The 22,445-nt window shown below is 30.0% G+C and overlaps 2 protein-coding genes across 10 annotated transcripts in view; one reads left to right on the forward strand and one right to left on the reverse strand.

The window, feature by feature from the left end:
* Nucleotides 1-20,537, reverse strand: part of Nhe3 (Na[+]/H[+] hydrogen exchanger 3) — a 36,187-nt gene extending 15,650 nt beyond the window's left edge. Inside the window, exons 1-14 of one of the 9 annotated variants that reach the window (XM_083093210.1) lie at nt 20,262-20,536; nt 18,714-18,940; nt 18,496-18,573; nt 18,331-18,407; nt 17,745-17,954; nt 17,405-17,655; nt 17,078-17,280; nt 15,971-16,236; nt 15,571-15,622; nt 12,383-12,439; nt 10,766-10,975; nt 10,124-10,210; nt 6,178-6,260; nt 4,397-4,766 (exon numbers count right to left, since the gene is read on the reverse strand). In XM_083093210.1, coding sequence (XP_082949336.1) covers nt 6,222-6,260; nt 10,124-10,210; nt 10,766-10,975; nt 12,383-12,439; nt 15,571-15,622; nt 15,971-16,236; nt 17,078-17,280; nt 17,405-17,655; nt 17,745-17,954; nt 18,331-18,407; nt 18,496-18,573; nt 18,714-18,940; nt 20,262-20,505 — 2,001 coding nt within the window. In that variant the 5' untranslated portion in view covers nt 20,506-20,536 and the 3' untranslated portion in view covers nt 4,397-4,766; nt 6,178-6,221. Of the gene's footprint in view, nt 1-4,396; nt 6,261-6,320; nt 7,120-8,265; nt 10,211-10,765; nt 10,976-12,382; nt 12,440-15,570; nt 15,623-15,970; nt 16,237-17,077; nt 17,281-17,404; nt 17,656-17,744; nt 17,955-18,330; nt 18,408-18,495; nt 18,574-18,713; nt 18,941-20,261 lie in introns of those variants that run through there. The other 8 variants (XM_083093205.1, XM_083093209.1, XM_083093204.1 and 5 more) reach the window with 8 other exon arrangements.
* On the forward strand, nt 1,351-4,409 carry LOC145968022 (metallo-beta-lactamase domain-containing protein 1). Its single transcript, XM_083093212.1, has 4 exons — nt 1,351-1,606; nt 1,892-2,059; nt 2,154-2,267; nt 2,415-4,409. The coding sequence occupies exons 1-4, from the start codon at nt 1,456-1,458 to the stop codon at nt 2,612-2,614; spliced, it is 633 nt and encodes a 210-aa protein (XP_082949338.1). The 5' UTR covers nt 1,351-1,455; the 3' UTR covers nt 2,615-4,409.
* Nucleotides 20,538-22,445: the final 1,908 nt, after the last annotated feature.

Raw genomic sequence — 22,445 nt, forward strand, 5'->3', positions numbered from 1 at the left:
TATAAAATGAATATCCATAGGATGTCCTGTGCTGTCTGGGTACCCTCTATAGATAACTAGTAAATGTATATCATCCACTATATCTATATATCCACTAGATATATCCACTAGATATACACATATTATCCACATATTTACATTTACACACAAAAAATACGGTCCACTAAATTTTAGCACAATTTTTTAACATCTTTCAATAGCAATAAATTAGCAAAAAATCACTGCATTGAGATGAAATAAAGCTCAAATTAAACAGTCCTCTTAAGAACTAAAAAACCAAATTTGAGTTACAAAAAATGTTTTACAAAATGACGGACGTTGAAGATAGACTTTGAGAAATGGGAAACAAATTTTTTTTAAATTGTTTGCATTACCCAGGAGAATTGGTTTCCTAGTACAAAAATGTGCTTTTAAAAAAGCTCATTTATTTCCTAATAAATTCATATTTTAATCAATTTTATACAATTTTTTTTGATAAAGTTATATCATTTTGAGGAAAGGATTTAAAAAATGTGCTAAAATTTAGTGGCCCGTATTTTTTGTGTGTGAATGTAGATTATGTGAATAACATGTGTATATCTAATATTGGATATATAGATATGTGGATGATATACATCTACTAGTTATCTATAGAGGATAGATGGACCTCATATAGACATTTAGTCATTGGCCGCATTCAGCAGACTCAACAGTTGGGCAATATTACTAGATTTTCCGATGTAATTCGACGCTGATTGGTCGGACCTGAAAATAGAAACCAATCATGTTCGATTGTTACTTAGCGGTTGAGTCTGCTGAATGCGGCCATTTATTAGATATCTATTAGATAAATTTTTTCTGTGTTGGTATATACTCTTATAATATTATTTTATTATATATATTTAATTTTTTACATATTTTCTTTTACATATTTTACAAAATTTTTATAATTTTACGCAAATATTTTAATCCTTATATTATTTAATTAATTATATCTAGAAAGGAGTATGTGCTAATATGGGTTGAGCTCGGAATGGTTTAATTTCATGACGTATTTATGACGTCATCGGAAGCGGAAGCACAGCTGTAAATTTCAAATATATTTCATTTATATTTAATTTGCAAATGTTTCATTAATATAAATATATTTACCAGTGGAACGTTTTGGTAGGTCTAAGTTTTCGAATATCCATATAAATAACAATTTGTCACCCTCCTATTAATTCACTCATTACAAATCATAAAATTGATTTAGTGTTTTTATCGACATACTCGATCATATCAACGAAATTGAAGTTGTGTTACAAACTTGGTTTACAACCCACCAGGTATCTAATCATATGTTTAATGACGTATAGTTCACGCATGCGCACGAAAGTGCAATCCAAGAGAGATTTGTTTCTCTCCAAATTGACACTTGACACTGGTTTTCTTATAAATAATAACAGATAATAAGTAATTAATACTTTGTGAAAAATGCCTGAAGTTATCGTTCTGTTTGATGGATATTCTACGAAGTTACCAAACGGAAGCATGGACGCAAATTGCACATGTACTCTAATAAAAAGCACCAAATTAATCATCGTCGATACTATGACAGCTTGGGACCGCGAAAAAATAGTGCATGGTATAAAAACTGTAGAATGCATTAAAATTGCTCTATATCATTTTAATATTACTTTGTTGCTTAATATGTTGTAATTAATTTCTTGTACAATTTTTTGTAATTTTATATAATTGTTATATAACTTTATATAATTATTTTGTATAATTTTTATATAATTTTTTAAATTATTTTAATTAATTCTATTTAATTATTTTTTAAAATTTTATTTAATTAATTATATAATTAAATATGCCTGATTAATATATGTATAAAACATGTAACATTTTCATATATTATCATTTTTAGCCCTTGCACAGCACAATATTAAACCGGAAAACATTGATTATGTTGTATGTACTCATAGCCATGCGGATCATATAGGGAATAACAATTTATTCACAAACGCAACACATATTGTGGGCTTATCAGTTCAGCAGAACACTATATTTTACGAGGAGCCACAAATTCTGAATGGTTGATTTACTACAATTTTTTATGTAATGATTCAATGATATGTTATCATCGCTGAACAAATCAAATTTTGTTAAAATTTGTTGCATTTCTTTAGAAGGCTATGAGCTTTGTCCAGATGTTAAAGTTATAGCCACACCAGGACATACAGCTGAAGATGTTACTGTTTTGGTAAAAACGACAAAGGAGAAGATGCTTTTTGCTGTTACTGGTATTTACAAATCTCTCTTAGATCGTGATTTTGAATTTGATTAAATTAATATTGAATTTGATTAATTTAATTTGATTAAAAAATTTTTTTTAATTATAATTGTATATTTTTATATTATTTTACACAAATATTCTTGTAATTTTACAGGAGATTTGTTTGAAAAGGAGGATGATATTCTAGAACCGTCCATCTGGAAAGCATTAGGCACGCCTGAACTTGTAAAGACTCAATCTGTTATGCGTTCTCGCGTAATAAATCTCGCAGATTTTATAATACCTGGGCATGGTCCAATGTTTCGTGTTTCGCATGCTATGAGGGAGATTGTCAAGAACCAGATAATAGAATAAGATTGCAAATCCTTGTTAATGCTTGTTAATTAATCGGATAAATCTGTTATATATTTTTATAAATATTTTATTAAACATTGCAAAGTGTCATACATGATATCACAACGTTATTGTATGTATACATTGCGATTATTACACATTACACCGGATTTCACAAACATATATATATGTTTATACATAGGAGCGATACCACTTTACATTGCGTTTTTGCTCACATCGGCGCAAATCAATATAATAACTTATCTCGAAATAATCTTTTCTGCGATATACACGTTTATTTCGAGAAATTAATTCGCGAATTGATACATTGTTCTTAGCAAGTATTCAACGCTATTCAGACATTCTTCCGTTCTAAGGATTCGCTCTTCTAATATCTACATTCTACGTTTGCAAAACAATTCTATGAAATCTTCACAGCCAATGACTAAATTAAGAATCCTCTCGCATTTTCCGTATTCTTATCTAAGAATTATAACTGGTAGATAAAAGTGTTTTCTTCTGGAAGAAGGAAAATGACATTTATTAGTTTTGCTCTATCACCATCGGAATTACGTAACGATATCAAGAAGCCGATAAATATGCCTCTTCGAAAGAAATCTAATGAAACAAGAATCTTTCTAAATGAATTTGCATTGTATAACTTCAAGAATTACATCGAGACTCCCATCTTTCGCTGCAGTTATATTAAATTACGATGTTGAAAGCGAAGAAATCGTATCGGAATCTTTTTTTCTTGGCTTGTATAGATCGAAGTAGATTAATATTTTTTTTCGTACAGATATAACAAGGAATAAATCGATACGATTTTTTGCCTGTTACATTCTGACATAGCTAACAGTGATACGGGATTGCTGTAGAGCAGCAATATAATAGCAATATAAACGATGTGAGACCGAGTGCCCCGCACTTCATGAACAGTAGCAGCTAAAAATACTTTGTACGGAGCGGCAAATTCGCCGTGATTGTACTAAAAATGTATTTAAAAATTAAGTAGTTCTACGAGACCGAAAGATCCGTTTATGCTATGAATCTTCTTTGTCGGTAAATTAATGCGAGATATAACAGAATCGTAATCAAGTTTAGGAATCGTTATACACAATTCTTATTATATATGTCTCTCTCACTCTCTACAGGCTAACTCAACTTTCATCGAATTCTATAATTTTTCTTAGATCATTATATTCGATGCGTATCGACTTTCGCTACATCTTTAATTCATCGACGTATTCACATTTTTTTTCATTACATATGGATATATCATAACATATATATTATTAATAATTATATATATATATAATGTATAAACATTATATGTATAATGTTACATATATTTTTTTATATATACATTTTTATATATATAATTTTATACCTATATATGATATATATAAGGATCTTTACCAACGAAAATATTTGAATCTAAATTAATTTACAAACTTGGCGCGAAAATAATAAACCCGTACATATATGTATAACGGAAATCGTTCCTGATAAAAAGGCGTATTCCATTTCAGCAAATTACATTAAAAATCGCAGGAAGCACGACTAGCTTCATAAAAATCCTCAAACGCTAAATATGAATGACATACATATATAATCTATAATGCTTGTGTTTAACACAAACTTTCTTCGATCGATACATTCATCATTTAAAGGATTCGCCGTCAATATCAGCAACATGTGACATTAAAATATCAATCCATTTTGACCTTTTACAATCAATGTATACACGCACCTTTACCAATGTATACACACACCTGTTACATTTGGCTAGATGGAGAACTCTTTTTTTTTTTTTTAAGACAACTACAGTTTAATAAATTCTAATTAATTCTAATTAATTTTTAATAAGCTACGATTTTATATATAAATGTATAATATTATATAAACAACGTTTAATTAAGAAAAGAGCGCGAAATTAACCGGCTTAACATTTAATCATGTCGTACAATTCTAAAATCATCGTGCAGCTGGTTCTAATCACCGGACTCAAGCAGAACGAGCGAGTGAAGCAAACAATTAAAATGATCGAAAGTGACTTAGCTAAAGGGAGATTTTACAAGTGTCTACCGACCAAACCTGGCAGGGCGACTCGTGTGTGCAGCGGTAGTGGTCCCGGACTAACTTCTCCCGTCATCATCATCACAGTCCCCAACTGTCCCACAAAGTATTAAACAATACAATCAAGAATCGGTTTCAAAATCATTTCTTCGCGCGATTGCTCGATATCCATGTGTAATTATTGTGTGCTTGTTTTACACATATACACAGATATTCATATGTAGAGACATAAAAAAATCGTTTTCTTTCCTAACGTTAAAAAACACATTTAGTTTTTTTTTTATTATTTGTTTAATGTATTATTTTTTGTTCGTATAATAAAAAAACTATTTCTAAAGTTATATTTTTTATTTATCTTTTTTCGAAAGTAATGTTAATAAATTAATGAGACTTTTCTTCGGCAAATTACTTCAAACACGACATAATTTGAATTACTTTCAGGCGAATGGTATGTGTATCAAAAAATTTTGTTATGTCGTGTTTGGAATCATTTTAATCGCAAAAATTTCATTAAAAATAAGAACTTCAATTTTTTTATTATATTAAAATAGTAATATTAAAGTATATTTTAAAAAATTATAAACTGTATTTTTGCACCTATAATAAAGACAATTCATTTAAGTTCAATTTTGTTTTTAGATAATTTAACTAATTAAAAAATAATAATTATATAATTATTTAGCCAACTGGAATGCGAGCTACATATAAAAATGATTAGTTCACATCTATCATCTAAAAAATGAAAAATAATAAAAAATCAACTTGCAATAATCAAAATATAAAGGTGTTATGTATCTAGAAAAAAATTTTTTTGAAAAAAAAAGAAAGAAAGAAAGGAAAAAGGCTTGTTTTTTTATTATAAAAAAATCGTATTTTATGAAAAACTTTTGTTTTTTCCTATTTACACCTCTACTTATGAACCATAATTATTTGCAAAAAGAAAGCGATTGTGTCATGAAGATATAGACCCGTCAAAATTTATGTCGAATCAATTTGACTCCAATGAATTTAATTTGATCAACAAAATAAATCGACAGAGAGATAAAAAGAGATAAAATCTGGACTCTAATGTTGATTTTTAAACAATTAACTTTATCTTCTTTCTTTTCTTCTCAATAGTTTGTCGTTTGAAAAAAATAAAGTTTGCCATTTTGAACAAAAGGACAATAAACACAACAATCTCGATCAACGGAGGATCGTGCTTTCATGCCCTAAAAACTAAGAACATTACGTGTTTGTGGCATTGACTTATCTCTAAAAATATAAGTAACGTAAGAATTACGTTAACACAAACGTAAATGTAATATCACGTCAGATATATCTTAATGAATAAACATACGTTAAAGAAATTAAAGATCTAATTAAATCTAGATCTCATGAAAATTGAAACTAATAAAACGACTCGAGAAATATCTCTTACAACTAACGCTTAACAATTTAATGCTTAAATATATGTAGATGTGTGTAGAGCACCGAGAAAATAGATATATACGTATATATATTACCGGGAAGAAATCGGCAAATAATAACTCTTAAAAGAAAATCACGTTCACAACTGCGATCTACGTGCAGAGCCCCTTACACTCGTCTGTGAAATAATATAAAAATATATGAAACTAAAAGAAAAAAAAAATAAAACGAAAGGTAATTAAAGTATATAAAGTAGTATATATTTTGCTTCATGCAGGTATTAGATTAAGTATTTAGCCGGCTGCGCATGATAATTATAATGCCAGAAATTTCTCTCTCGAAATTGCATGCAAAAAAAAAAATAATCGTACAGTGGATAAAAAAAGTACCCGAAAATTTTTCTCGCTCAAGGAAAAAAAGATGTATCATTTTCTTATGCAAGCAATCTACCTTGTTAGAAATGACCTATTCTGCCTAATGCCTTAGTCAAGCTCAAAAAATAATATAATAATAATAATGACGCGTTGTCACTTGTCTTATCCACTGTATCGGCTTACAAATAGTTATATATCATCATCCAGAGCGGGAGTGAGCCTTGCACAGAGAAAGGATTTAAAGATCACAGCAGAGCAACAGAGCTCCTTTTTTTCTTCCTGTCTCTCCGTATTGCCAGTCGCTACAATTCTCGCGTGATTAGAGTTAATTGAACATTGAAAATTATGTTTAATGCTCGATCGTTCATCGAGTGTCGCGGAAAGTTCGATGAATGATTTATTAATATTTGAGAGAAAAAAAAGATGACAATTTCTCTCAATAAAATCATCCTTCTCGTAATATCCTCGGGGAAAATCGCCCACGCGATTATACTTAATCCGCAATTATCCGAAAGAGAAGAATTTGTCTTTTGCCGCAGAATCGTTTTTCGTCGATCGCTACAACGTTCGTAACGGGATGAATCCCTCCATTCCGATGATTCTGAGGTCTTCGTCATCGGAATCGGAATCATCATCGTCATCACCGTCGTCGTTTCTCTCTCTCTAGAAAAACCGGTTAAAAAAAACGTGCGGTCACAAACTTACGGCTCCGCAAATGATATTCTGATTGAATACTATTCTTGCCGAAGGAAAAAATATATGATATATATGTTAAGTTATAAATAGATAGATTCGGAAGCTTTTGTTTTCTCTTTCTCTTTTTCGCACAAGTACATTAAACATAATTTTCGAATCGCCTCAACAAGTGAAGTTACCCGTATGTCTTACATAATTATTGTAAATTACACAAATACCACGCACTACGCGATTTTATTTCTTTATTAATTCATTAATTTTCGTTTCTGTCATATAGGCAATTGCTGACTAGAATAGTTGAATCTGCTGCATAATAACTGTAAAATTACCACGACAAAAGAGGATACGCAGTTTTAAGCCCTATTTCGCGCAAAGACAATTGTTTCGTGTGTCTCAATGTTTATCAATTTACTCAGTACAAATAACTTACAATTAGTAACTAAATTATTTATTATAGCGCACAGCGGGGAGAAAAGTTAGTTTATATTAACCCTCGGACAGCGAATGGCCGCACGCATTCAATTTTGCAAAATTTCCTTTATATGTAATGCAAAAAATATTTATAATTGATTTTAATGAAAAAATGCTATTTATGTATATGACAATAAAAAAAAAGAAAAATATTTTCGAAATAAAAATTATTGACACTGTAATATGTGTACACATATTACATGAGATACTTGTTTGGATTATCGTACGAGTTTTATAAACCATTAGAGCCATCACACACGAAATTGTATAGCTGCATATGCATAACATAAGACCATATGGACCAATGAGCATCAAGTATTATGTTATGTAAGTCAATATGGCGACTTAATACTCGATGCTCATTGGTCCATATGGTCTTATGCTATGCATATGCATCTATGCAATTTCGTGTGTGAGGGCCCTTATTTTTAAGCTATCCGGCGCCCACTGGCGGAGAGTTAATAAACATCCTAGGCAAGCAGGTTGATTAAAAATCCACGGTGTATTTACAATTTTTATTAATTTTCTTTTTTTAAATTGAGATGTCGGGTGCGATAATAGCGTAAAACTTAAGATTTTAATATTTATTTGTGGCATATATATATATATATATATATATATATATATATATATATATATATATATATATATTACATATATGTCCATTTTAAATGATCCACTGAAATAACTCATTAGGAAAGTATTTTAGAGAAAAATGTCAAATACAAAAGTTGTAAGATTCAAAGGGGGACTTCTAATGGTGACCTTGACCTAGGGATAAAAGTTGGAGGTCATTCGAAGGTCAACTTAAAAATCTTTAATGAAAATCCCCATTTTTCATTAAATATTCTTGTAGTTTATTTCGAGAAACCTTCACGTGATCTTCAAACGATTGCAAGGTCAAACCAATAACACCTTATGTCCCTATCTTATGTCCCTCTCGAAACCCTGCAACTTTTGTCTAAAACTTTTTTCTAAAACCTTGTCATTTCGAGATACTAGTTCGAGATACTGTTCTAATTAAAATGGGATACCTTGTATATATCACAATTATAATAAAAAAATATATATATATTATAATTATTATATTATATATATAATTATTATATTATATATTATATTATATATTGTTATATATTATTATTGTTATATATTGTTATATATTATATATACATATATATATGTGTGTGTATGTATGTATAAAATATAATATAAATTTATATAATAATAATATTATATGTATATTCACGAATCTCGATAAATGTTAGATTATTGTTTTAATTTTATTCTCTGTTGGAATCGTTTACTTTTATAAATTCATTTTTAAAAATATGAATTTTTAACTTACGCTGTTATTGTACCCGAGTCCTCAATTGCTTATTACGAAGAGATTAATTCGAAAAAAATCAGAAACAAGGAAAGTTACATTACTCAGATAAAATTAATCTTACATGCAAGAGAGACATTTAAGCTGATGTTTTATATGAAAGAACGAAAGAAAGAGAAATGGTGATTAATATCAAATAATATTTGATATTGATCTTTATCGCGTAATTTAACATTTTTTTCTATATATTGTCTATATTGCTTATATATAAGGAATGAATCCTACATCAGAGGAACAACTCAAGTCTCTCGGATTTTAAAATGTTGAAAAAAAAAATACAAAGCAAGAAAAACCAAAAAAGAACACGGTTTTTTTCTTGAGAACATTTGTTCTTCTCTTATTGTTACTTTTCCAAAACTTTTCAGGATGACTAACGTTCTCTTTAATACATATATATTTCTATTTCGCATATATTATCTTCAAATTAAAGATGTTTGAATTCAGGATCAAATGGTAAAAATCTTAGGGTGTAAAGTTAATTAATGTTAATTGATATCAATGAAATATTACAACATTATTTATAATTTGTATATCTGTGTATATCATATTTTCGTTTCTCCAAATTCGAGAAATATTTAGTCTCGTTCCTGATAAGATTCATATATTATATAGATTATATGTGCAAAAATATTAGTGCACACATAACCGTATGAATTCTCTCTTTTTCTCTTGATTATACTTTACACTAATCCAAATAAAAATAAAACACACGAATATCATTCGTAATGTTCGTGTATCATTCACTTTCATATAAAACGTCGTATTTAGCAAATATAACAAATGCGAATGTGTAAGGCATGTAAGTTACAAATAAGAATCAACTAAGTAAATTGTAATTTTGCGATCATATGCAAAATATATATTATACGAATCTCTCCCTCTCCCTCTCTCTCTCTCTCTCTCTCTCTCTCTCTCTCTCTCTCTCTTCCTCTCGCGCGCTTAAAAAGAGGCTAGATACACAGAAGGTGGTGATGTTTGCTGTTAGTTCTACCTTCTGTGTAAATTGAGAATTACATAGGGCTCGTCCGGATTAGTGCTGATATCTGTAGTGCTGTTGTTAGGCTGATAGCACGGATTAACAGTGTAATTGAGACTAGGCTGATGGAAACTCACCGGTTGAACGCTGGTTCTGCGTCGCTCCATTTCGCGATCTTCCAGGCAAAAGTCAGAATCCGAATCAGCTTTCCTCGCAACATCATCCTGTCGTTATAGAATACATTATTATATATCTTCTCTCTCAACACTAAGATAATAACAAAATCTGTTCTCCCTATTATTGTTTTGATTTTAAAACAATTTAGAATTCTTTTTCCAACCAAATGATTAATCATATCGATTAATCATTTTGTTGTCATGTTGTACAATTGTATTATTGTCAACAATTGTTGGCAATATAACAACTTCACAGAAAGCTGGCTATTTAGATATCTATGACTTATATGTCAATTGTCTAAGATAATAGCATTTTCGAATGGAATCAATTTGATGCCACTGATTTATAGGGAACATATGTTCGAAAATGGATTTTGAATGTAATTAAATAATGCATTAATGATGTAAATATTATAAAATATCTTGTTCGACTATTTTAGTTCTAAAGCACAAGATTCGTTATTTTAATTAATCAATCAAATTTATTCGAAGCCTAGTAACCCAATGCAGGACGTTATTAATCGCACAGTGCAATCAAACTTGTACCATTTGAAAGGACATCCAGCATATAATACAGATTCACACAGTTGGAGGATATTGTACCTGCGTCATCTGTTGCGTGGTCGTGAGGATTCTCGCTAATGGACTGCAACAGACCGGTAACGTTTCTAGCAACGTAGGCCTGGAGTGTGTCAACAGGGGCTTCATGTATTTGGTGTCAAAATCACCCCAAATTCTGGCGAGTAATGCTTTTTCGTTAGGCTTCGCAGCGGCACTACTTCCTGGCAATGCTCCATCCTGCATAGAATTATACTGTGAAATGCGAACAACGCATCAGTTATCCATCCTGTATGTGATTTTTCATTTTTAAATGGACGCAACATCTTCGATTATTTAGATACAGATAGCTCGCGTATTGAAAGAGAAAATTTAAATAATCCTCGCTTTAGAGCGAGGAAAAATGTAAGCGATAGTAACTGATGTATCAACAACATTCTCGTTTATTTGCTTTTTGTGTCTTATTTGTACTATTAGTTATGAAAACACATGCTTTATTTATCTCTCATGATGGCTGTCCCATATTGAGCTTGCCTGTGTAAATACTTGTTAATGAAATGTAATCTCCGTGTTTTCCAACTACTCTTCGACATACAGAATGGATAACAAAAATTATATTGAAAAAAAAACAACCAAAGTAGCACGTGCAATCGATAAGTTCAATTGTAAAAAATAAAGTTGCAGCTTTCATATATTAGAGAGAATTTAATCATACAATAAAAAAATATCTGTGTGCATGCTATGGCAATAAGATACATCTTCGATTTTTAAAAAGTGGCCCTTCTAAAAAAATGCTCGTTGTACATGCAATTTTACAGAAAAGAGTGTTTGATATCGTGCTACGTGAGTTATGTATAAAGGGTAGAGCATTTAAAAATTGCAAAGTGTATTCTCCGAAATTTGATGTTGTACAAAAAATGTTTTACACAAAATTTATAAGATTTTGAGGGAGAAAAGAAGTTGATAAATGGAACTCATTTAAAATCATCTACAAGATCATGAATGTCAACCTAGTATTTTAAATGAAGCTATCTAATTTTTTTTTATATAAGTTGATCCTCGTAATATTCGGCGTAAAAACGGAATAAGAATGACCAAAAATAGTTAACGAGATATTTTATACTTTAACATAATTTAATATAAAGATCATGTATATATAAAATATAGGTAACTATTCGTTTTAAATATCGTAAATTATTCAAATTTTTGTCTTCCTACCTTTATAACTCTTTACATCGAATATTGCAAGGAATCGATTTAAAAATTAGAGATTATTCCACTTAAAGGAAAACTAAATTTTCACATGACTTTAACACTTACATCCAAAATTAAAATAATATCTCTCTTCCTCTTTTTCTTTCATCGAACCAAATAACTTTTATCTAAAACTTTTTTTGTTATAATGTGTACTTTCAGAGATAACTCTAAATGTTCCACCCTGTATATATCCTTATACATACATACATATATGCATACATATGTATATAAATATTATCAATATATCTTATATGCTTGCGTGGATAACGAATCAATCTGCGAGATATGGGTGCATTATTCAACACTTGAAATACAGAAAAAGAAGAATCAATTTATCTAAATTCTGAATTCGTTAAACAAAGAGGAAAACGGTATGTGTGTCAGTCAATCTTTGTGATAACGTACCGGTAGACTTCTTTCCCTACGCACGTCCAGCTCATCGTAGTCAACCTCACCGCCAGACTATTAACATTGATAAATTAAATTGTCTCATATAATGCAGAGCATTCGTTATTAGACGCGAACTATACAATATTCGCAAGTCGAGAGTTACAGACTGATATAATGATCATGCTTGACGATGAGATTTCAGATATACAAGGCTCGCAATTTCGGTGAGAGAGCCGAATTTCCCAATTTTCTTCAATCCGTAAAAAAATGTGATCGTAAAATCGAAAAATTACTTTGCAAAACTCTTGAAGCATATTTTTAATTGTCAGAAGATGCTTACATATAAGATTATTTTTTTCCACATCTATAGGAAAGTCAAGCTCACCGATATTGCGCCAGTTTCGACCATCGATTCTGCACTAGCTAACTAACTTTTCGAATCTACGGGATATCTCACAATCATTTTCCAAAGGAGCAACAAACAAGGAGCGGAAACATGAAACAGAACTTTCTCAATACGAAGTTCAGCTGACTAATACGCACCCTAATGGTGTCCAGCAATTTGTACACCTAGGTAGAAGCGATACTATGAAAGAAAGGGGATTGTATGCGGAAACGATGTAGCAATTAAGCTTACATGCTCAAATCTTCCCAAAGCAAACTTACTTGTTTAAGTACCCGTTTATTCATCACACATGCAATTTGTTTATATATAATTATTTTTTTATCGCGTATATATTATCGAAAGTACGAGCAATTTAAAGATAATTATGATAATAAATAAATAAATAATAATTATAATAATATAATTATATGATCATATAAATATATAGTAATTAATTCTATGATTATTGTTAATATATAAATATATTATATATAAATAATATAATTATATTATTCATTAATAATATAATTATAATATTTATAAATAAATGATTCATAATCTTTCAATTATCGAGCATAAAAGTCTTGCTTCATGCATAATCTCGCTGCATCACGATGTTTATCGTAATTGTTACTACAGAGTTGTGTATATAATATTGAAATTGTAAAATATACAGGGTGTAACTGAAAAAGTGCCCACGGAGCAAATAGCGTTATTCCTGATTAAAAATCGAACCGAAAAGTCCTGAACCATTTTTTTCTATAATGCTTAATAAAGCGGTAATTATTGAGTAAAGTTGCGCCAATAAGAACCGACCTTTAGCCTTCTTGTCGAAATTTTTTTTAAGGAAACGCTTTTGACGGAAGAAATATGATTTTTAATGCAAATTAAAGTTTTTCACATTATTACAACGCATAAGAATATTGCACGATAGCGGCATAACATAGCACCGAAACGGCGGAGCGCTCACGCACACCACAGGCGCGTGACTCACTGAAGTGCGCCCGTCTAAAGGTCGATGCTTATTGGCGCAATTTTACTCAATAATTACCGCTTTATTAAGCATTATAGAAAAAAATGGTTCAGGACTTTTCGACTCGATTTTTAATCAGGAATAACGCTATTTGCTCCGTGGGCGCTTTTTCAGTTACACCCTGTATGTAATAATATATTATTATTATTATATATACTGGGTGTTAAAATGTCTGTACATGGTCGAATATCTCGATAAGGAAGAGTTTTACTAGAAAGTGTTTCAGACAAAAGTTGTATGGTTTCGAGGGGGCCATAAGAGGGTACCATTGGTTTGACCTTGAAGAGTCATTTGAAGGTCACATGAAAGTCACCTCAAAAATATGTAATTGTTAATTGCAAATTACATATTTTTTCTCAAAAACAACTATGTGTTTTCTTTACACCAATCGATTCCTCTCATTATTTTGTACAAAAAAGTATTAAGGTAAGATAATCGAAAAATGAATATCTTGCTAGATATTTTATGGTTTATGCAAAATTAAGAAATGATTTCAAGTCTCACAACTCGGAAAGTACTTAATGGAAACTAACTTAATTATAGTGTTTTGGAAAGCCCTCGAGATAAGCTACAAAAATATGCAATAAAAAATATAGTGTTCCATTTAAGAAATTGAAGGTGACCTTCATGTGACCTTCAAATGACTCTTCAAGGTCAAACCAATGGTACCCTCTTATGGCCCCCTCGAAACCATACAACTTTTGTCTGAAACACTTTCTAGTAAAACTTCCTTATCGAGATATTCGACCGTGTCCAGACTTTTTTAACACCCAGTATATTATTATGTAATAATCTATATTATCAGAGTTGGGAAGTAACGTTACATTTTTAATAACGCATTTAATCGTTACTTTAGTTATTTCTATTTAATAAATCAGCATGAGCAGTTGTAATATTGAATATACGTAATTATATAGTGCTTATCGATGTTTTGATTCTATATGATCAAATATGATAGAAATCAACGATTAGCTGTGTGAGTTAACAGTGTGAGTGTATGCAATAGCACGCTTACTAAGTAGCAATGTAATTTGGTTGGATCCAAACTAATCACATTATTGCTATTTAGTCACTATAAATAAAATATACCTATATGATATAACATTAATCGATTCAATCATAATTCTGTAATTTCTGATGTCTTGGTAATTGAAAAATTTATTCCTCTTGCAAAATATCTTGTAAATATTTTGGAAAATTATATGCATTTTTCTGTTCTGATAAATCTAAAATTTCTAAATTAAAAATGAAAAATTCAATATGAAGAGTATTTTGGAATTCAATATGGAAAATAATGTTGGAATAATTTAATTATCGAACATAATAAAAATAAAATTATAAACTCAATTATGTATTTAATTTTAATATTACAGAAAGTAACGAAAAAATAATAAAATAATAAAATAAAAAGTAATAAAAGTATAAAAGTAATAAAATAATAAAATAAGTAAATAAAAAGATCGTTTTTCTTAGTAACGGTAACAGTAACGAGTTACTTTTTGAAAAGTAATGATAGTGATAAGACGTTACTTTTTTGAAGTAACGTTCCCAACTTTGCATATTATCATGTAATAATATATTATTTAATATAATTGTTAAATATTATTATAAATACTATCGTTAAATACTATCGCGACGTCACGTGTGTGTATATGTGAACGTGTGCACAGCTAATATATATTATATGTGAAGATAGCATAAAGACGCAGCTATCTAATTCTGCATTGTCTACATAATATTAATTCTAAGTGGTACATTTATCACAGATAAGAATCATATACTTACATTACGTGTTCCATTGTGAGAGAGTCCTTCTATTTCCTCATCTACTCCAACTCTATAAATATAAGAAAAACTTAAGTAATAGTAAGGCATGCTATTGTAATAAATAATATGTATAATAAATTTTTATCGTTTGCAAGTGATTAAAAAGTAAAAATAATTTAATAGAAAAATTTAATGGAAGTAATTTAATGGAAATAAGGAACAATAATTGGATTACTGAAAAAATTCGTTCTTTCCTTTCTTTTATATACTTTTGAGATTGATTTATATTAGTATAATTAAAGAAACAAATTTTTATGAACAATCCAATATTCACAATCGATTGAATAACAATAAAAAATGATAAAATGATAAATTATAGGAGTTTTTAAATGATTTATATATATATATATATACTCACGGAATATTAAACCAACTTAAAAATTGCGTCGTTGCACCACCCTGCAGGATAACCGTCAATATTACAATCAGACTCGTTGTAGTGAGCATAGCCTGTCTAGCATCTGACACGGTATTCCTGATGGCGAGGGCGAAACTCATGGCGCCGCGTAATCCCGCAAAGAATAACATGTGTTGATAATTCAACGATATTTTCGGCTTTCGTGCCAAATTCAGGATGAAGGATAACGGGTACACATTGGCCGCACGACCCAATAACGCGCACAGCTGAAGACAATACGTCAAGGATATTTTAAATTCTCGTCAATAATGTATCCCAATAATTGAGCATGTCGTAAAATTTTAAACAACCGAACAAAAGCAGAGTTGGAAAACTCCAATGAATAGAAAAAACCACAGTAAATTCCAGTTTCTACTGTTCCAAACTTTATCCAAAATAAACTGAAATAATATTTATCCAAAATAAACTGAAATAATAAATAACTGAAATAAACTGACAAAACCTATAAGTATAACTAATATGTAATGTTCAAATATATTTATAATTTTTTGCAAAAATATATTTTTGTTTTAATTAATAAATCATACTAATTATATATACTATAGTTTATAAAGAATGAAATCAATCTAATAGCCTTTTTTAATTTAAATTAATATATAAAATTTTTAGAACAAAAACTTTGAAGATATAAATAATGTTAAATTTTCTATTACAAATTTTTAATTTAATAAGAAAAATGCAATGAAATAAAATAATAATAGAATTAAAATTTTTTATCAATGGACTTGGTTTGCATTTATCTTTCAATATCTTTTAACAAAAAACTAATTTATTTGTTACATCTTCCTAATCTATTATGGATTTTACTTTGGATAAAGCTTAAATTAGAACTCTCTTAATTGATGAAAATCAATAAAAAAGTCTTCTATTTAATATTTTTAATAGGAAAGATTAGTTTTTTTACCGCTTTCTCTTCCGGAAAATACTATTGTTTATCTCACTGGCATACATTTTATTAATTAAAAAATATGAAATTTTGTCAACCCTGAATAAAAGGCTCAAGAATGTTCAGTGATGCTGATACATCTTGCATATAAGTAAGGATACAAATCCCGCGAAGATAAAGCCGGGGTCGAAATGGTGCTTCGGAAAAGTGAACATCGAAACACCGATATAACTAAATATGAAGTTCTCGGCTAAGAAATTCAACAATTCGAACAATTGTTTCGTGCGTTGACGCGAATCCGGGCTAAGATTGTTGTACGTATAATGAGCCTGGCAGATTCCACAGAATAGAACAGCGACAACGCCTGAAATTTCACATAAAAGAGCGTCAGTATTAGATGAAAGATTAATTCCCAGATAAAGATGTTCAACTCTTCGAGAAAAGATTAATAAAAATAATTAAAATATTAACTAGTACATAAAAATTACCTGTAAGATCGGCAGCTTCGGCAATTAAAAACGTACTATAGGACATTAAGACGAATAATGCCGATTCTAGGAGGGGGAAATCTCGCACTCTGGTAAACTTTGTCAATAAAGCGGTGAGGCAACCCATAGTAGCACCGATGAATAGAGACAGACTGAATATTCCTACAAAGTCTCCAAATGCTTGGAAGAACGCCACTGTCTCAAAGCCGCCTGATCCCGACTGATATCGCTCGGCATAGTTCTGTATCGAGCTGAAACATCAAGATTTACGTTTTCGACATTACACGCTTGCGTTACAACTTATTATTATTATGTTAGGGAATATCTTGCACTTGCTCACCCGCTAAGTACAATGGCGACCGCATCATTCAGCACACTTTCACCAAAGACCAGAGCGTATAGATTAACGTCCACATGTAAGTCATTGAAAATTGATATTATCGTCAAGGGATCCGTGGGAGATATCAAAGCGCCGAAGTATAAGGTATCGAGAAACGTAAACGATGTGGAGAGATGCGGTATCAGTTGCACGAAAGCATACATCAGAGCTCTGCAAAGATAATTGATTTATCGAAAGAATGACTCATGAGTGAATTAAAAGAAAAACACGTTGTTTCTTTCGATTTGAATGAATGGCTCGAAGAAAAAGTAGATAAACTTAATCAAAATATGACCTATACACATTATGATATGCAATGATTTATGTAAACATAATATTTTCCTTGTTGCTAAGTGTCCATTAAGCTAAGCTTTTTTCCTAAATGTAGAATAAATATAATAATAAACAAAATATAAAATAATTAATATAAAATATAAAATATAAAAATATAAAATAATATAAAACAAAAACGTCCTTTCCTCTATAAATATCCATGAAGTGGATAATAGCATAACATAAAATAACAGTGGAAACAAGAAAAGCTTACCCAATAACGAAAGCTGATATAGAAGTCCCTATCAGAGCATACATAAGAATTGCGCCCAGATTTCTGAAGAAGTATCTCTGTAAAAATTTATCATAAGTAAGAGTTATATGGATAAGAATGTTTTATGCAACTCTTCCGATAAATAAGCAAAAGAATATTACTTACTCGTTTCAAACTGTATCCTGCATGGAAAATGATGGGTGGCAGTATGATATTGAAAAATATTTCAGGATCAAAAGTCGCCTGCAACAACAAATGATTATATAATATCAATTAAAAATTAAAATGAGCTGATATTTATTTTCAATAGCTTGAAAATCAGCAGATAAGAACAGCTATTTTAGATAAATAATTTGCGTCATTATCATGAATGACACATTTACCTTCAAATCGATTTCATTATCTTCTTTATAGATTTCGCCACGAAACGAGTATGCAAACGTTTTGTTTTTTATCATACCGCCGCCTTTATCCTCGGGGAAACGTAGCCACAGCGTGTCTGGTGGTACGGACTGATTGTATTTGCTTGTGTTATCCGGAACCACTGGCATGTGCAGAATAGTACTGCTTGGTGTGAAACCATAGCGTATTATCGCTCCTATGATCAAACCTATAACAAAAAGAAATTCCAAAGAGAAACTAACTTGCAAAACAATCTACAAATCTTTAATTCAGACAAAAATCATTGATATTAACAATAAAATCACAACAACTTTATTTATCATTATCCAACGTTAATCCTTAAATTTTAAAGGTAATATCTATGCAAGATCTTCTGAAGATCTTATTGTTTTAAAATTACTTGCTACAAGAAGTTTAAAACCTTTAAGTACATAAAATATTTTTATATTTCATTATTCGTTTCACTAGCAATAATAAGTTATATAAATTTTAAGTATATTTAATTCTTATAAATTGATTTAAGGAGAAAAAAATAATTTTGAAGAAATTTATATATAAAGAATTAAATATTCAAAAACTATCACAAAAAAAGTAAGATACTTAAAGATAAAACTAATGCAAAAATTTTAAAACTATAATCCTTTACTGCAATTTGAAGATTTTTCTATCATATAAAATACTTTTACATCATTAGCAATAATAAATTATATTTAAATATATTTAATTTTTATAGATTAATTTAAAAAAGTAAAAATAATTTTAAAGAAATTTTTATATATAAAGTTTTAGGGTGAAAAACCATCATGAAAAAGACAAGATATTTAAAACAAACATGCAATTTAAAAGTTATCCTTTGTATGAATTACAGAATATTTTAAGGGATATGCAATTTTAAGATTTTTAATCATATAAAGTACTTTTACATCATTAGTAATAATAAGTTATATTTATTTTAAATATATTTAATTCCTATAAATTGATTTAAGAAGAGAAGAAAACTAAATTTGAAGAAATAATGAAAAAAATATGTAAAGACATACATGTAAAATTTCAGGGTGAAAAATCGTCATGAAAAAAACAAGATATTTAGCAAAAATAAACTTGCAAAAATGTGAAAGCTATCCCTCGTATAAAGGACAGATTGTCTTAAGGAATATAATACGCCGTAATTTTAAGACTTTTAAATATGTAAGACACTTTTACATCATTATTTACATCATTAGCAATAATGAGATATGTTTTAAATTATTTAAATCTTATATTTAAGTATATTTAATTCCTATAGATTGATTTGGGGAAGAAATAATTTTGAAAAAATTTGAACAAAAATTTCAATGTAACAAATTATTACAAAAAAGGATAAAATACTTAAAAATGAAATAAACGTGCAAAATGTGCAAGCTATCTCTTGCATGTATGAACAGAAGTTTTTAAAAGGATGTGACAATTGATGTGACAATTTTGTCTGCGTCATACGCGACTCCTGGGGCTAGAAGCATATCAAGAATTATCGATAACAGACGACTCACCATAGATGACAGCTAAACCAGTTTCATGGAGAAACCTCAGGCGGCGATGCTTGAACATCCATATCGTCAGAACGGTTAGAATCAACAGGAAAGTGTAGAGGAGGAGATTGAGGCTGTCGAGTCGATGCAACAGCTGCGCTTTGGCATCCAACTCGATATCTGTCGCTGCCCCGTTGCATAATTCCGTGAGAAAAATACAAAGAGCTAGGAGGAACAACAGCCGTACGCCGCCATTCGCCGCCATCTTCGCCTTTGACGTTTGAGCTAATGAGCTAATGCTGATCATACTCTTTTTACATCAAACCAGACTAACCAACCCGGCGAAAATAAAAGAACTACTCTAGAGGAAAATAAACTTATAGCGAGATCAGTTGGTATTCTTGAGTGCAGTTCCATTTCAATCACAGGAGTATCCACGATCATATAGCTTCTCTCTGAGATAGTTAGCAGACAAATTTGATATTCCCTATTATCTATTAAACCAATCGGTTGGTAATCGTTTGGGCACATTTAGGAATAGATTCTCATAGTTTATGAAATAATAATTTATTTATAATTAATTAAAATAAATTGAGCGTATAGTTAGCAGACATAAATATTTAAAAAAAAATTTTTTTTTTTTAATTAACGTGAAATTATTTGGGAAACATGTCTGTAATGTTTTTAACGTTTGGGAAATAATTATTTCATCTGAAAATCGGTAAATATGTCGATGGAAGGAGCCCGCCTCGATTATCTTGACCTTGACATATGTTGTCAAGGTCACTGCCCTGAGTAACATCCAAAAGGTTTTAGCCGTCGTTTGCTGTTCGTTAAAAAGTTATTAGTAAAAGAAGTTAGAAAGAGAAAATAGATTTTATTGACACCGTGTAGATAGAACTATAGTATGAAAACACAGTTCGAAATAAGTATTTTCCACGCAAAGTATGCTTATAGTCCGAAATATGTAAACATAACAATAATACAGAGTCTGTTCTTTTTAGCTGCACTGCTACACTAGTGCAATAAGTTGGAAAGAGACAAACATACTTTCTTTCACTCTAACTAATTGCACTAGTGTAGCAGTGCAGCTAAAAAGAACAGGCCTTAGGCCTATATTCTAAATCCTCTTTTATCGATAAAAGTGCCTCTAAAAGTGGCATATAAGCCTTCTGATTGGCTATAAGCCACTTTTAGAGGCACTTTTATCGATAAAAGAGGATTTAGAATATGGACCTATAGCTGTAAAAATATTCCTTATATTTAGTACTTGCAGAACTCTTAATACGTGAACATGAGACTTCACGAGTTTCTCCGTTTAACTAATAATTACGAGGAATTAGTTTCTTATCTTTAATAATAATATTGCTGAATAAAATATAAATATAAACATAAATTTGAATATTTTGCTTTCTCCGACTACACATGTACTTAAATTTATATAGAATTTAATACAATTTAATATAATTAAAAAATATCACAAATATATGTGTACACACACACACGCGCGCGGGGGGTGCAAGGGGGGGCCTTCGGCCCCCCCTCCCGCAACCGCCCCACCGGTAGGGGACGCATTGCGAAGAATTCAATCACAATGGATATATGCTGTAAGTTGTAAAGCGAGGTCCACCTTGCCTACCGGCGGGGTGGTTGCGGGAGGGGGGGCCCTCCTTGCACCCACCGCGTGTGTGTGTATGTATGTGTGTACACATACGTTTGTGATATTTTTTAATTGTATTAAATTCTATATAAATTTAAATTGTATTAAATGTATTTAAAATTATTATTTTTTCATATAACAGCTAAAATAGTAGGTGAATGAAAAAAATGCATATAACTTTTTTGTAGTTTTTCAGCGGCTTTATTTTCTGCTTAAAATTTTTTTCTCAAATCAATATTTTCGGAGATAAAAAGCATTAAAATTGTAAAATTCTGTTGTTAATAACTTTTTAATAAACAACGAGGCTAAACCTTTTGGATGTTACTCAGGGCAGTGACCTTGACATATGTTGTCAAGGTCAAGGTAATCGAGATGAGCTCCCTTCATATTTACCGATTTTCAGATGAAATAATTATTTCCCAAACGTTAGAAACATTACAGCCATGTTTCCCAAATAATTTCACGTTAATTAAAAAAAAATTTTTTTTTTTAATATTTATGTCTGCTAACTATACGCTCAATTTAATTTAATTAATTATAAATAA

The sequence above is a fragment of the Camponotus vicinus genome, unplaced genomic scaffold, assembly GCF_025532165.1.
Source record: "Camponotus vicinus isolate PSW18456_S1 unplaced genomic scaffold, iyCamVici1.0 SCAF_3, whole genome shotgun sequence".
Lineage (NCBI taxonomy): Eukaryota > Metazoa > Arthropoda > Insecta > Hymenoptera > Formicidae > Camponotus > Camponotus vicinus.

What these genes read in the sequence shown, in the direction of transcription:
- LOC145968022 (XM_083093212.1), top strand. Translation starts at nt 1,456, where the DNA reads ATGCCTGAAGTTATCGTTCTGTTTGATGGATATTCTACGAAGTTACCA. An exon ending in GGAGCCACAAATTCTGAATG is followed by an intron (nt 2,060 to 2,153) that starts GTTGATTTACTA and finishes GCATTTCTTTAG; the next exon opens with AAGGCTATGAGCTTTGTCCA. An exon ending in GATGCTTTTTGCTGTTACTG is followed by an intron (nt 2,268 to 2,414) that starts GTATTTACAAAT and finishes GTAATTTTACAG; the next exon opens with GAGATTTGTTTGAAAAGGAG.